This window comes from Lissotriton helveticus, chromosome 7, assembly GCF_964261635.1.
Source record: "Lissotriton helveticus chromosome 7, aLisHel1.1, whole genome shotgun sequence".
NCBI classification, from domain to species: Eukaryota; Metazoa; Chordata; class Amphibia; order Caudata; family Salamandridae; genus Lissotriton; species Lissotriton helveticus.
This window is the reverse complement of record NC_136068.1, coordinates 140,261,063-140,273,456: the sequence shown is the minus strand read 5'-3', so window position 1 is coordinate 140,273,456 and position 12,394 is coordinate 140,261,063. Positions and strand designations below refer to the sequence as shown.

The following is a 12,394-nucleotide window of genomic DNA, read 5'->3' as shown; positions in this document are numbered from 1 at the left end:
ACAATAGGTTAAGTAAATAGCAGCCAACACATAAGGCTCCACAAAAGAAAGTACCAGAAACAAAAGAAGAGGAACTGTCTTATAAAAAAAGAAAAGAGGTGACAAGGCGGTATAGAGCTGTCAAATAAAAAAAATAATAGCATTGAGAATAGAAAAGTTTTGCAGCAAGAGAAGAAAGATTAGAAAAAAACACAGATTATAAAAGAGGAGTAATAGGATATCAGATAAAAAAAATATTAATATAAAACTACCTACCATCTGAACCATGGGGCGGATTCAAGCTGTTTTTACTCTAGAAAGAAATTAATAGATATTTCGGAGGGTTACAAACAGTGGTTTACAGATGAGACAGACAACTGTATAAAACTAAACTCTGACTTAAATCAACATACAGCAGTGCACAGTCAGTAGGTCTGATAGTGGTAGAATGCCGCAGACTTTGCAAGCTGTTTTTTTTTTTGGGACAGTTTTTGAGGAAGTACTATGTAGCACAATCTGACTTGTTCTGTTTTTGGAACGTATTGTCACTTAGAGCAATAACTGTCTCTTTCACATCAATACAAAACAGAATTCCTCGTCCTTGGAACCCCCCTTCAGCATGGGACAACACCTGGTGGTCCACCGCCCTCAGAAGCCCACCTACCCCCTGAGACCATGCCAAAAACCTTAGCATCGTACTCGATTCTTCACTCACAATGAACCGACAGGTCAAAGCCGTCACCTCCAGCTGCTTCAACACCATCCGCAGGACCTTCAAATGGATCCCCCCGAGTCGAGGAAGACAGTCACCCACGCACTCATCACCAGCAGACTGGACTATGGAAACGCACTCTACATCGGAATCAACAAATCCCTACTCCGCAAACTCCAAACAATACAGAACACTACAGCCAGACTCATCCTCAGCATCCCCCGGCACAAACACATCAGCCAACACCTGCGGAGACTCCACTGGCCCCCGTGGAGAAGAGAGTCACTTTCAAAATACTCACTGACGCCTACAAATGCCTACACATCAACAGTAGGGGCCTGTGCATTGCGCCTCTGCACTCATCTTATAGACAAAGAGTCCTTTCAACAGTGTGGAGGAACTAGGCTCTTATAAGGATGCCCGAAGTCAGAGTGAACGTGTGCTCTGTCTACAGAGGCCTGAACGTGCAAGCAGGCCAGGGCTCTTGAATATGTCAGCGACTCATATCGAATTGGCTACATGTGTTTGAATATGAAAACAACAAGGTGGTGGATGCAATGCTTGAATGAATCTCAGCCACTGAGTTCTGATTCAATGAGAACTGGCTTGGCAGTTCCGGATGGCATTTTTCCCACTGGAGCAGGGTCAAGACTAATTTGCATATAGCTGAGTCCAGCTGAGTCCAAACTGAGAAGGCATGGTGTGTAAAATAATGACGGACTGGGATGTGGCCCTGAGTAATAACCACTGACTGATATTAATTCAAGCATTCAATCCATCACTTTTTCTTTTTATACTTTTGAATAGCCAACACATTAAAGTCATACCTACTGGATTTACCAATTCTTGTTTTGATATTAAAACTGTTTAATGCGTATTTTTTCATGAAATTTGTAAAACGATTATATTTTCAGAATTGTGAGTTGGGATGCTGAAATATGGTTTTAATTACAAATTGCACAGAAGTAATCATATTCCTGAAATCCTCAGAGTCTGAGGGTTATGGAGCTTGCATGCATACCTTTATTCCACTGATAAGCTAAATGAGGTGACATAGCACCTTGCAGCCCATTTTTGCAAGGAGTGCCACATGACTCAATCCTCACTCTACTGACCAACAAACTTCATGTAATAGAGGTGGTCTCAATGAAGGTCTATGCTGGAAAGTGGTCGTGAATTGGGGGTAATGTCAACCCGCCCACCACATTCTGTTGTGGATGCCCACCATTTTCAGCTATGGCACTCTTAAGGAGGTCCGCAAAGAAAAGCACGCCGGAGAACCATCGCCTACCGCCCAGTGGTACACGAAGTCAAGCCTGAAAGGGCTCCTACCCTGGCCCCTTCATACACTGAAGCTCACGTCAAGCTCTGTACTCCCTCACACTCAACATCCCACACACTCATAGCAGACCATCATGGTTTATGTGAAACATTGAACATCCTCACTCTCAGGACACCCTACACTTGGTGTGAAGTGCCATGATTTGTGTGAAGCATTGTACGCCTTCAAACTCAACAACCCTCACACTCAGTGTGAAGTGCCATGATTTGTGTGAAGCAGTGCACGCCCTCACACTCAACAATCCTCACACTCAGGGGACGATTCACAAAGGAATTCCACATTCAAAGTGGGGGCCCGCAGTTGGGGCGGGGGGCCCGCACTCATGGCGGGACCTACGTAATGAGTAACTGCAGTGCGGGTGTCCTGCCGCGAGTGCACCCACCTACTCCTCCCCCCCACACATTAACGTCTGCGGGGTCTCGGCCTAACTGCATGATCCCATAGAAAAATGTGAGTATGCGACTGCACCATGTGCAGTCGCATTGTAATTATGCGGTCAGGAGCGCCGACCGGTGGTCAGTCGGTCCTGTTTGCGCTATGATGTCGGTTGGAGGCAACCGTGACCGACAACATAATCGGGCCCCGTAGTGTGAAGTGCCATGATTTGTGTGAAGGGTGATACACTTGTGAACCCAATAACCCTGGGCAAAGCACTACGCTACGCTTGAGTAGTTTGCGAAGTGTGCGCTACTTCGCACTACACGAATTGCACGTAGCACAGTGCAAACACGGGTAGTGCAGCAGTCATTTATTGCTTGCTTGCGGTCAGGCCCGGACTAGCCGTAGCGGGCACCGGGCAATCCCCTGGTGCGCCGCACGGGTGGGGGGCGGTTTTGGGCCCCTGGGGGCTGATTTTGTTACAGGGCCGTTTTTGCAGCATAGCTGCAAAATCGGCCATATAACAAAATCGGCTGAAAACCGGCGCTGGCAAAGAGCTCGGCGGCACTCCCAACCCCCGGGGGGGGCGGCGAGCACTTTCCCAGGGCCGGTTTTGGTTCCCAGTCCGGCCCTGCTTGCGGTCCTCAACGTCAAGTTGGCGACCGCGAGAAAGCAAAATGACGTCCCGGCGAGACTTTTCCTCGTTCGCGATCAGCAACATCAAGTTGCCGATCGCAAGCGTGGAAAATAAACCTCCCAATGAGATTTTCAACACGGGGAGGTCAGGTTTCTTCTTGCGAGTGGTCGCGTATGCTCGCGACTGCTCACGATGAGAAACTACCAGTCCGCGTTGAGAAAGCTGCTGATCGAGAAAAATCTACTCAAGCGGCAGTTAAAGACAGCTCACACTGTGCAAGATGCCGTTTTCAATGATTGCACAATACGGACAAGCATCCAGCACTGTGCAATCATCGCGAACAGCGCACTACCTAGTTCGTGTAGTGCTACGCGTAGTTTGCGTACTGCGAAGTACACTTCGCGTAGCTACACGTAGCGCTACTTTGCAAACTACGCCCAGGCTTAGAACCCAACATCCCTCACACTCAGTGTGAAGGATCATTATTTGTGTGAAACATTTTACACTCGGGCTCAACAGCCCTCACACTCGGGATAAAGTATTATGCTTTGTGAGAAACATTATACACTCACACTCAATACACCAGCACACTCAATTTGAACTCCCATGCTCTGTGTGAAATATTGTACCCTCACATACGGAAAACTCTCCACACTCCATACTTCAATGTGAAGCATCATGCTTCTTGTGAAACACTCTACATCCTCACTCTCATCACACCCCTCACTCGGGCCCATGCGACCTGTTAAATCTGTCATAATACTGCAGATGAGATAATTGCATTCCCTCATTTGCAAAAAACATATCAGTACTGCACATTTAGTACTCTGTGCATATAATTGGAAATAGCTTGCTGGAACACTTTTTTCTGCATTTGGTAGTGCAGAGACACCACCAGTAAAAAGCTGGTAGTGATAGGGCACAATTCAGCCATACTATTATGAAGTCTCCTCATATTCATAATAGGGCAGTACTGCATTACACTAAATGAGGTCCCTGTGATAAATGGGTGGTGATCTAGAAAACTGTATTTTTGGGCTGCACAAACATAAGAGTGTCAGAATCGAATACATCACTGCGGCACACCGCACACTCAGTGTGAGGTGTTTCAGTACAACAAGGCCCCCAGCCCAGCAGGGTGCATAACAAAAGTAGTGTTAAAGACATCCCTCCTCCCCTGAGCCTAGGCAGTGTGCACCACTCACCTGCTTGGTTCCTGAGGTGGGGTCCTTCACGTACAGCGCGTGCTGAGACTTCTGTGAAGTGTCATTCAAGATTTTTCCATCCGCTTGAGACTCTTTGGATTTCACACACCCCATCCTGTAGCAAAGAGGGGCACAGGGAAAGAGGCGGGGGCAACAGTAGTGGATAGAAGGAAGGCGGGCAAGAGAGAAAGAGAGGGAGAAAACAGTGGGCAGACTGAGATAGTAAGTGAGACAGAGGAGAGAAGAAAGAGAGAAAAAGAGAGCAAGAGATTGAGGTAGAGAGACAGACAGAATGTAGGGTCCTAAGCAAGCCATCAGAGATAGGAAATAGAGGGAAAGGAAAATACAGAGAAAACAGGAAAGAAGAAGGTAGAAAAGAATCAATGATCACGTTTAGCATGAAGTAAACAAAGCACCTTGGTGCATAGACAAACCACCCACTCAGGACTGGGTGGGTGGTTTGACCTCACAGAGAGTGAACAAGGGCATTTCATCACAATGTAACCTATCCATATTTTCAAAAAACATACATTACGGATGCCATTTTGTCCGGGAAACAACCGTTACAACGCAGTCATTACAACGCACTACCTTTATAATGCAGTCATTACAACGCAGCATCCTTTACATCGCATGCCATAACAACACAGCCATACAACGCATGTCACTACTAAGTATGCCATTACAACGCATGCCACTAAAACGCATACCATTACAACGAATTATAAGGTAAGTAATAGGAAACAGTAATTTTTACCCCTACACTATTCAACACTTACCCTACTGTTGCACTCACAGGAGTGGGAATAGTAATTTTTACCCCTACACTATCCAACACTTACCCTACTGTTGCACTCACTGGAGTGGGAATAGTAATTCTTACCCCTACACTATCCAACACTTACACTACTGTTGCCATAAAAGTATTATGCGTTGTAATGGTATGCATTGTAATGGTGTGCATTGTAATGGAATGCATTGTAAGTGTAGTTTCTAAAAATGCGTTGTGATGGCATGCGTTGTAAAATCATGGGTTGTAATGGATGCTATGATGTTAAAACCGCTATGTAAAGGCATGTATTGCAAAAGTTTGAGTTGTAACGTGTCCTATTAATTTTGTCCAGCATGGTGGTAGAGGACATTTTGTCTGCCACCCTGTCAGACTTCTATCCGCAAATTTTAGTGATCACCGCTGGCACAGTGGTGGTCTCTGTACCTTGATGGGAACTGCCAACATGATGGTTCCTTTCAAGGTATATAAACGTTTGGTGGCAGCCACCATCAAGTCAAGTCACGTCAGAAAGCTGTATTCAATTCATAGAACAAATCATAAAATCGCATTATCAAATACACAACAATTTAAAAAAGAGATAAGCTCCTAAAAATATTATCATTTAGAACCTAATTAAGGTATCATGTTCAAAAGGTATTAACACATTAAACTAAGACGTCAGCATACCATAAATAGAGACATAACCAGATTAAAATGACAAATTATTACTTGTAAAAATGCTTCTCCCAAGTAATATAAAAATGTCAATGACTGTCAGTCCATAACCACATTTACCCGTACCGCTTTCGGATTACAAGGACGCTCCTTATGAAGTTCACAATAGCAGTGCAGGCATCAATAGAGTCCAACAAATATAAATATCTAAAACCATCCATATAGGGACAGGGATGTTACTTTCTCAATAATGGGAGGAAACACCTTGCTCCTACTGTTTTATAAAGTGCACCAAATAGTAGAAAGTGCAGGGTGCTTTGTTTGGTCAAATTATCACCGGGACAAGGCGTCAGCTTGTCCAACCAACCTCCTTGACATGGAAAGGCTAACAGAAAGTGCACTTTGCCTAATGAAAACCTTGTAAGATAAAATCTATATTGCGGGTTCAGAATAAAATGTAAATAAAACTGTAAATGATTAGTCAAAGGACTAACCTTAAAATAACTCAACAATCTATGTTGTGTCTGGGGCTACTGATGGTGTAAACTGGCCACAGCAAAAAAAAAACTGATTTAATAATGTCTTTTGATTTAGGAAACATATTTTGGGGGGTTTCTAAAAGATTACGTAAACTCATCTAAAAAAATATAAATTTCAGATGGCGAACCGAGGGATCTTCTCAATACTGAACACAGCAAGACAATCCCTGAAGATGGCTCTTGAATAACCTAAGTCCTTTGAGAGTAAGATCTCTGCCCATAATAGCAAGGGCGTGAGGCCAATGCCGTCCTCAATATGTTCCAAGCCTAAATCGGAGTGACACAAAGTGATAGAAGCACTTTTGGGCACCATCATCAGTATTCTAATGAAGTTATTCTCTACAACTTGAAGCTTGTTGTTCCTTCTCTCCCACAGGCTCCTGCCCTATAAGTGGTAATAGAAAGGAATGTTGATGGCTGTCAACCAAACTTTTACAAACTATTTGGTTTTCATAAACAAACTCCCAAAGTGGAAGTTTATTATTGAAAAACAAAAAACAATTGACCTTTACCCATTATTATTTTTTCTGCCCCACACTGCCAGGTTTTACTTAGTGCTGTCTGGGGAGCATAAAAGGACATCACAGCATCCACCCTAAAAGTGCTAGCAGTGAAATGTACTCCAATGGCCCCCTACTCTGTCCAGCTGTCAAAGATTTTGTTTATTTCGACCCTGGTCATTAAACAACCTTAACACCATGATCAATATGAATACAATTATACATTTAAAAAAATACTTACGTGGTATAAAATCCTTCACACACTTAAAATACATCAGTTACAGACACCTTGTAATTCATAATAAACTGAGGGATTAATAATCCTTTAAAAAATCCTTAACTGCTAAGAAAAATGTTCCTACTGCACGTCACATCCAAATATCGAATTTCTTTAAAAAATGCGAGCGCTTGTCTACGCTCTTAGATACCCTATTTTAGAAGAATTTGCTTTAAAGATACATTTCGAACAACCAGTAGCCTTGGGAGATCTTATAGGATTTGCAGACAATCACACTTTACATTTAGCCCGCAAGTACATTTCCCATTGGCATCTACATCAGCAGTTTTCACAGTATGACGCGCAATACAAAGGTTTGTTTCAATTCTGACTTTTAGCAACTCTAGTCTAAGGGAAGGGTTCGCTAAAGCATCTATATATTGGAACCATTCCCCATTTTGCCATGAGTGTTGCAAGAACTAGGTAGATATTTTGCCGCTTAAATAACTCATGTTTTGTTCTCTAGTGCAAGTTTTAGTTAACACGCAGAGTTCCGCCTTAGCAGTGTCTATTTATAGGTTTTGGTTTCCTATATTTAATCCCAAAGTTCTGCATATATCTCCTAGGGCCTTTATAGCCTCCATTGCCCATTTCAGTTCACTGTTTCGATCTCATATTTACAGAGGATGGTCATTTTTGGACTTTCTTCCTTTTCCAGGTTAGCCAAAATCTTACCACCTCCCACATGGCAGGTAGCTCCAAGCTGTTACACATGCTTCTATTCTTATAGCCTGGGTCATTGCTAACTTTGGTAACAACAGCAAATGTTTTGGACATTTCCTTTCTTCATAATCTCAATCAAGTTTGCCACTTAGGTAGGAACGGCCCATGCAGGTAAGAGCGGTGGGGTGGAGTGGGGTGGGATTTGACATACGACGAAGAGGGAAAATTAATAAAGGAATTATTTTTCCCTCGTCGTCGTCTGTTAAATCCCCACCCCGCTGCACCGCTCTTACCTTTACGGGCCGTGCCGGCACTTAGGTTTAACAATTCTTCTTCATACTGGAATTGTGGGCGAATCATAGCAGTGTAGGTTGATAAGACCGGTCTTAAGAACGGGTCTCTATAATCTTTATTAAGCTGTCGAAGGAAGCTTTCGGTTGACAGAGCCAATGGGAGATTCGTCAACAGAAAAGTGGCAGGTCTTCACACCCTAAATAAGGCAGGTGGACCATTAGTGTGGCATACTCTGCCTGCCAAACGTTAAATGGGCCCCTTAATCTCCATACTACAAAGATGTTACATGGATTACACAGAGACAGAGAAAAGGATACGCAACATTGCGCCAATAACGTGGACCAGGCCTTAATCTTCATCAAGAGGTCAGAGACACTCAAAACCCTTGACAGCATGCGGGCAAGAAGAGCATTTTCACACCTAGTAACAGGGGTGGCACCAAGCTATTGCCTGTAACACTCAAACCACGAGGAGCTGTAAAGTAGTTTGCATATATTCGGACTGGATGTGGTTTAGAAAAAGTTTGCGCAGAGGTGAAGGCACATTTTAATGCTTTACTTTAGAGTAAATACCAGAGACTGGCCAGAACACAGCACAGAGGATTTTCCAATTTATTATGAGAAAAGGGCTGGTGGGGCAGTCAGTGTTTTTTTCTAAACTGCTTTATTTGGTGTTTTATTCTTAAACTTCAAACTAGGTACGCTAGTCTGAAATTAAAGCAATTTCAGTCATGAAACTTCAACTACACATCAGGGTGCCAACATGAACCATAGTTGCCTGAAATTAATGTGATTCATGTTATTCAAGCTGATCAACAACAGGGCATGCACTCAAAGCTTTAATCTGGTGCCTACACGAAACCTAACAAAGTTTAATATTCAAATAATCTGGTTTGACAGTCGAAACATATGGAAATATCGCCCAACGTAACAATGAGGCAATGTTGAAGAACATGGCTCCAAGAAGAGCAGTTTGAAAAATTTACTTTAGAGCCCCATCAACTATTTTGTTAAGTTTTGCTTGCATTGGCAAGAACAGAGAGGCGGCCAGTAGGGAACACCAGACAGTGAGAAGAGTGACAACTGAGCAACATATCCCTCCTCAGTATATTATTAGTTCCGATTTACTGTTAGCATTGACCAGTGGCATACCTAGACATTATGCCACCCGTGGCGGTCACTGCTTTTGCTGCCCGGTGGCTGCATGTAGGAGCGGGGAGTGGGGGGTGCTGACAATTCCCGCGACGGCCACCCCGCACAGCCACAGATAAGAGCCGGGGGCTGGGACGGGCCACCACCCCTAAAACCTGTGCTGTCGGGGGACAACCCCTGTACTACACCACTGGCTTTGAAAGGCAAGATTGTTATGGGACATCATAGGTTCAAACTGCAACTTGTAAAAAGTCCTCTGAAGGTGTAGTCTTAACTAGTGAAAAGTCACCCAGTTGTCTGTGTCAAGTCAAGTTAAACTTTATTTTGGTTAGTACTAACCATAAAAGTTCACAAAAAACATCATAAAATGAGAAAAAGAAACAATAAATAAATACTCACCAATAATCAAATGTAAGCTATTATCTGGGTACAAACACAAGGATTGAATAACACTCCTAATAGTCAGCAAAAGCCTCGTGAATGGGTCCGCCATGCTCACCATTAGTAACTTAGAAATCTTAGTGATTGTAATGTTAAAAAATGTTAAAAAACATTTAAAACAGACACTATGTATCATAAATGAATTCAATGTCAAATACAATCAGATAAAACCATTTAAGATACAGTGATTACAAATAAAATTCCCACACGACAAAAAATTAAACCTCCAAGTTGTCTATGATTCCTAGACTGTATCCAAGGTGCCTGGAATTCTCCAGTTATCTCACTTGAAGATGTTGTAACCATGCTGCTGTCCTGGTTAACTTCCAGTGGTTCCATGGACAAGCATTGGTAGGAGTCACCTTTGGGAATGCTTGAGAGGCACACTAAGTTCTCCAGTCTGCACTACCTCTCATCTTATAGTGTTTGGTTACTCAAGAAGAGAGAAGGTTGATGTACAACAAAGGCACATTAGTGTGTCTAGACGTGCTGGTTAAGCACTTGGCAGAGTGTCTAGAGGAACTAGCCACTATGTGTCTTCAGGAACCTCGGATTCTGCTTTTCTATGGAAGGTTTCCTCCTAGTTTTATTGACAAACAATGTTTTTTTAGTTACGTTGCAACTAAAGAAAAGGACTCCAAGATATATGCCCTATCTCCCCCAAAATCAATGTGCAGGAAACAAATGAAGAACGTTTTAAAGAATGTAGAGTATATGTATACCTGAGTCTTCTCCATTCCACCACTGTTCTAATTCCATTTAAAATGTTAAGAACGAGATAGCCAAATACCTTGGCATATGGCAGTTCATTGGCAGCTCATGGCGAAAATCACTTGAATTTTGTACTCTCCACTGTAATATAAGTGTCAGTCTTTATTAATGATGTCCTATTATCGGAATCACATATATCGCTATTTTTTATATGCATGCACCTGTGTCCAACATCTTCCTTGTAAAGCGCTCCGATACCCGCAAGGGTCTTGTTCGCGCTATATAAAACCTTCAAATAAATAAATAAATGTACACAAATAAAGATATACAGTACAATTGAAAAAGAAATGTATGCAACAGGCCATCAGAGCAAAAATGTGCATCTGTTAATACTCACTGCTGTTGCTGCTCCAGTTGCCCAGTTGTTTCCGTTGACACCACCATGCCCATGAATACACAAATAACCTCAAACAGAGCATATGGATTCAACATTTATTCATAATATTCTAACATTACACCATCTCCCAATCTGCATTTTGCTTCCTTCCTTCCTGTGACACCAACTTATCTCTCCTCCCTCACTCTAAATATGTCAAAAAACGGGGATCTAAATGTAAGGATTTTCTATCCATATTTTCTATTAAATTTCTGCAGCAGTTTTTCAAACGCTGTTCAGTAAATTATCTGTGTTTCTTCCAAAATCGTGTGGGGCCCACTTCCCTGATTTATGGTAAACTGAAGATGTCATCTTGGTACCTTGAATGGTCTTCAGCATGAGTTAGGTCCATTGGTACAGGCCTGATTGACAGTTTGGTGGATGGGATACTTCATCACAAATGTTGGAGTGCAGATTTGACCTCATCTCAAAGACAGGTTTATCTCTTATTCTTCTCTCTTAAAGGCCAAGTCCAGTGCTAAAAAGTTTTGTTGACGTCTGGAGTCCTCGGGACTTATCATTAATCTTCAAAAGTCCAGTCTTCAACCAATGCGACAGAAGATGATTATTGGGTTCTCTTCCACTCAAAACAAGGACACATTTTTCTTGCAAAAGCAAGAACACAGCATAAATAGACACAGGGGCCAAACCACAAAGGGCCTTCGCACTCGTGGTGAACACCCTGCATTCATGGCGGGGGGCCATCACTTGTGACTGGGCCCACACCTGTGGCGGGACCCCCACGATGGGTTACTGCAGTACAGAGGTCCTGCCACGAGTGCGGGACCCCAGCCACGATGTGGGGCCTCTTCCACAAGTGCGTAGGCCCCTTGTGAATTGGCCCCTCTATTGTCAGAGTTGTTAGCTCTCCTGCAATCTTCAGCCAGAGCTTGGCTGAAGGTGAAGAGTATGATGGAGTCAACGAAGGCTGCAGTTCCTTGGGCTCATCATCATATGATAACCCTATCATATCATCGTCTGAAATACTAGTCCCCAGTATCTCAAAGCTACGAGAGTGCCAATCAAAGTGAAACAGGAACTGCAGTGGTGATTGGTTCCACAGAACGTACAGGAAGGAGTGTACCTTGAATACCAAACTCCATCAGTAGTAACAACCCATGGGAGTCAGTGGAGAGCAAATTTTGAAGGGATGTTAGTAAAGAGCAGTTGGCCTCAGATGGAGAAATTTATGGCTATTTAGTATGCCCTTCAGATGTTTGCACACCACCTATAGGGGAGTTGGTGCTGATCAGAACAGCCAATCAAGTAGCCAAAAATTATTGGAGCAGACGAGGTGGAACAAAAAACAGAGCTCTAGCAGAAAAGACACTCATGGGATAAACCCATGTATCCTCCCTAAAGGAATGTACATTCTGGGGAGGGAGAACATTCGGGCAGACAGCCTCAGTCGCAACATGCCATCCTCAGTGTCATTCCACCTAAGTCAGGAAAGTTTTCAGAAAATAGTACCATTATTCAGCATTTCGTGATTGGACTTGAGCATGTCACTGGATAATGAATGCTTTTCTCTGTCTTTTCTGCTGGAAGACCTGGTGCCATCAAGCTTGGGTGGTTAATCGATTCCTGGGCCAGAGGAGATCTTAAATGCCTTTCAAGAAATTCCCCACTTCCCAAGAGTACTGCAGAAGATTCAGAGTGGAGAAAGTCATGATAATTCTAAA

General features: G+C 43.1%; 1 protein-coding gene across 6 annotated transcripts in view; it reads right to left on the bottom strand.

The window, feature by feature from the left end:
* Nucleotides 1-12,394, bottom strand: part of HCK (HCK proto-oncogene, Src family tyrosine kinase) — a 183,243-nt gene that overhangs the window by 99,242 nt on the left and 71,607 nt on the right. For 4 of the 6 annotated variants that reach the window (XM_078651770.1, XM_078651771.1, XM_078651775.1 and 1 more), the window contains 2 exons: nucleotides 4,254-4,555; nucleotides 256-292 (listed from right to left, as the gene is read on the bottom strand). In XM_078651770.1, the coding sequence (XP_078507896.1) occupies nucleotides 256-292; nucleotides 4,254-4,367 (151 nt within the window). In that variant the 5' untranslated portion in view covers nucleotides 4,368-4,555. The remainder of the gene's footprint in view (nucleotides 1-255; nucleotides 293-4,253; nucleotides 4,556-12,394) is intronic. The other 2 variants (XM_078651774.1, XM_078651773.1) reach the window with 1 other exon arrangement.